General features: G+C 30.4%; 1 protein-coding gene across 5 annotated transcripts in view; it reads left to right on the forward strand.

Moving 5' to 3' along the window:
• LOC106868417 (tubulin monoglycylase TTLL3) overlaps nt 1–2,180 on the forward strand; it is a 110,671-nt gene that overhangs the window by 61,423 nt on the left and 47,068 nt on the right. For all 5 annotated transcript variants that reach the window (XM_052966486.1, XM_052966487.1, XM_052966485.1 and 2 more), the window contains exon 7: nt 1,733–1,861. In XM_052966486.1, coding sequence (XP_052822446.1) covers nt 1,733–1,861 — 129 coding nt within the window. The remainder of the gene's footprint in view (nt 1–1,732; nt 1,862–2,180) is intronic.

Genomic DNA, 2,180 nt, shown 5'->3' on the forward strand with positions numbered 1-2,180 from the left:
TTCCGATCTTATATATATGAGAGGTATTGGTATCTAGAAGATTCAAAGAGTGGCAGGTAACACTAAGTGCTATGGACAGACTGTAGTTAAACTCTTGGTTTGATAGTGATACAGTGAGTAGTCTAATGTGGGTCTTGTATTAGTGTGCATATACTAAATACACAGGTGAACAGAAAACACACAAGATCACCAATTCTTCATCAATTATTGGCTGGAGGTTCAGATGCAATTTCAGCCATTATTGAAATTGCTCACAAGGCTTTGGTTGGCCTGACGCTATAGTAGAAGACACTTGCCCAAGGTTCCAAGCAGTAGGACTGACCCCAGAACCATATACTTGAGAAGCAAGCTTCTTACCACGCAGCTTGTCTGTGCAGTAAAGTAAAATTTTAAATTTATGTGGGTGTAGAAATGAATTTGCTTGCTACAAGATTTGAGATATCTTTATTCAGCATCAGCATTGTTTAACATCCATGCTCCATGAGTTGGATGGTTTGAAAAAATCTAGTGAGCCTAAGGACTGCATTGAGTTCCAATGCCTGCTTTGGCAAGTTTTTTTTATGTCTGGATGTCATTCCTAACACCAACCCATTTATTTGTGCTCAGCATTTCACTTAGTAAAATTTAATCGAATACATTTATCATTATTTTATGGGCTTTGACATTTTCTTCTGTTCATTTTAGAATTCTTTTAATTGTTCTTGATTAAAAATAAAATCATAACATTTTAATGGTGCTACTCTAGCATGGCCACAACCGGCAAGCTGAAACAAGTAAAAAAGTAAAATGTGCTTCAAGATTACTAAACCTTATCAATGAATTTACCTGTCTAAATTAGTAATAATATATATCAGTGACTATTGTGAAGTATTCTTCAGAACCTTTACTACTAACAGATTGAATATGTCTAATAAAGGTGTCTAATAAATATGTCTAATAAAAGAGCTGGCAGAATAATTACAGAGTCAGCAGAAATGCTTTGCAGTATTTCTTCCAGTTCTTTGTTCTGAATTCAAATCCTGCTGAGCTAAACTTTGCCTTTTCAACCCAAATTTCAGGCCTTGTGCTTGTTATGTGAAGTAATTGTGTTTAATGAAAATTGCCACATGAAAAAAATCTATTCATTGTCTTATAAAAAAATTCCAGATGGAAACTAGAGAAAAATATATATATTTTCATTTATTTGGATTAAAAAGTAAATGGTTGAAATAGTTTTGCCTTTCCAAAATAGATATTTACTATTTAATATATTTCCAAAGTATGTCAATTGTTTTCTTTTTATATAGCTCATACTTTTCTTTTTATATTACCTTAGATATATCTCAATCCATTTTGAAAATAGATTTGCATATTAATTTCTCTCAAACTGTTTAATGGATCACCAGCTCTACATAGCTTTATGATTATTCAGTTACTTGTATATGATGCATAAATACATTATTCTTTTATAAAATACTTTTGTAAAACATAAGTTGAAAAATATATTGCTAGTATTATAACAATAATATTTTCCCAGTAAAGATGAAAGAAATTATTGATATACTAACCCATATTGTAAGAACGAGATTTACAATTAAAAGTACTTGATTATCTTTAAACTTTGGTTTGAGAATATTGTATATCTATGAAATTTTGATATGATTTCAGTGCATTATAACTAAAGCATTTTAGAAAAAGCATTGTGATTATTTTAAAATTTATTGAAATATCATCAGTCTTTAATATATTCTAGTCCAGAATGGTCCGAAATGTGCAACCATCTTTGATTTGGGTGTTACAAAGAGATTATGTTGATCATCAATTATTAAACAAAGATCAAATGATTAATCATTTTCTGCAATCAGGAGTATTTACCACAAAGGTAAGCGCAACTTTCTGGAATACAGTTAAGAGAGAGCTGATATATATACATATATACAATAAATAAAGAAGGATTTCTAATCTCTTTAAAGTACACATGTAATCAGAAGATAAAAGATTAGTGTTGATGATGATTACTGTCAAGAGGGACAAAGAAGACTCCAGAATTTAAATGGATAAAAATGTAAATGTGGTTATGTAGGAATGAATCTGATCTTTAGTAGTTACAGTGACAACTCCAAACATATTTCAGTCTTATCAAACTTCTTTTGCAAAACAGAACCTAACACATAACAGCCATATCTGAGAATGATTTTTAA

The sequence above is a fragment of the Octopus bimaculoides genome, chromosome 3 (assembly GCF_001194135.2).
Source record: "Octopus bimaculoides isolate UCB-OBI-ISO-001 chromosome 3, ASM119413v2, whole genome shotgun sequence".
Taxonomy (NCBI): domain Eukaryota; kingdom Metazoa; phylum Mollusca; class Cephalopoda; order Octopoda; family Octopodidae; genus Octopus; species Octopus bimaculoides.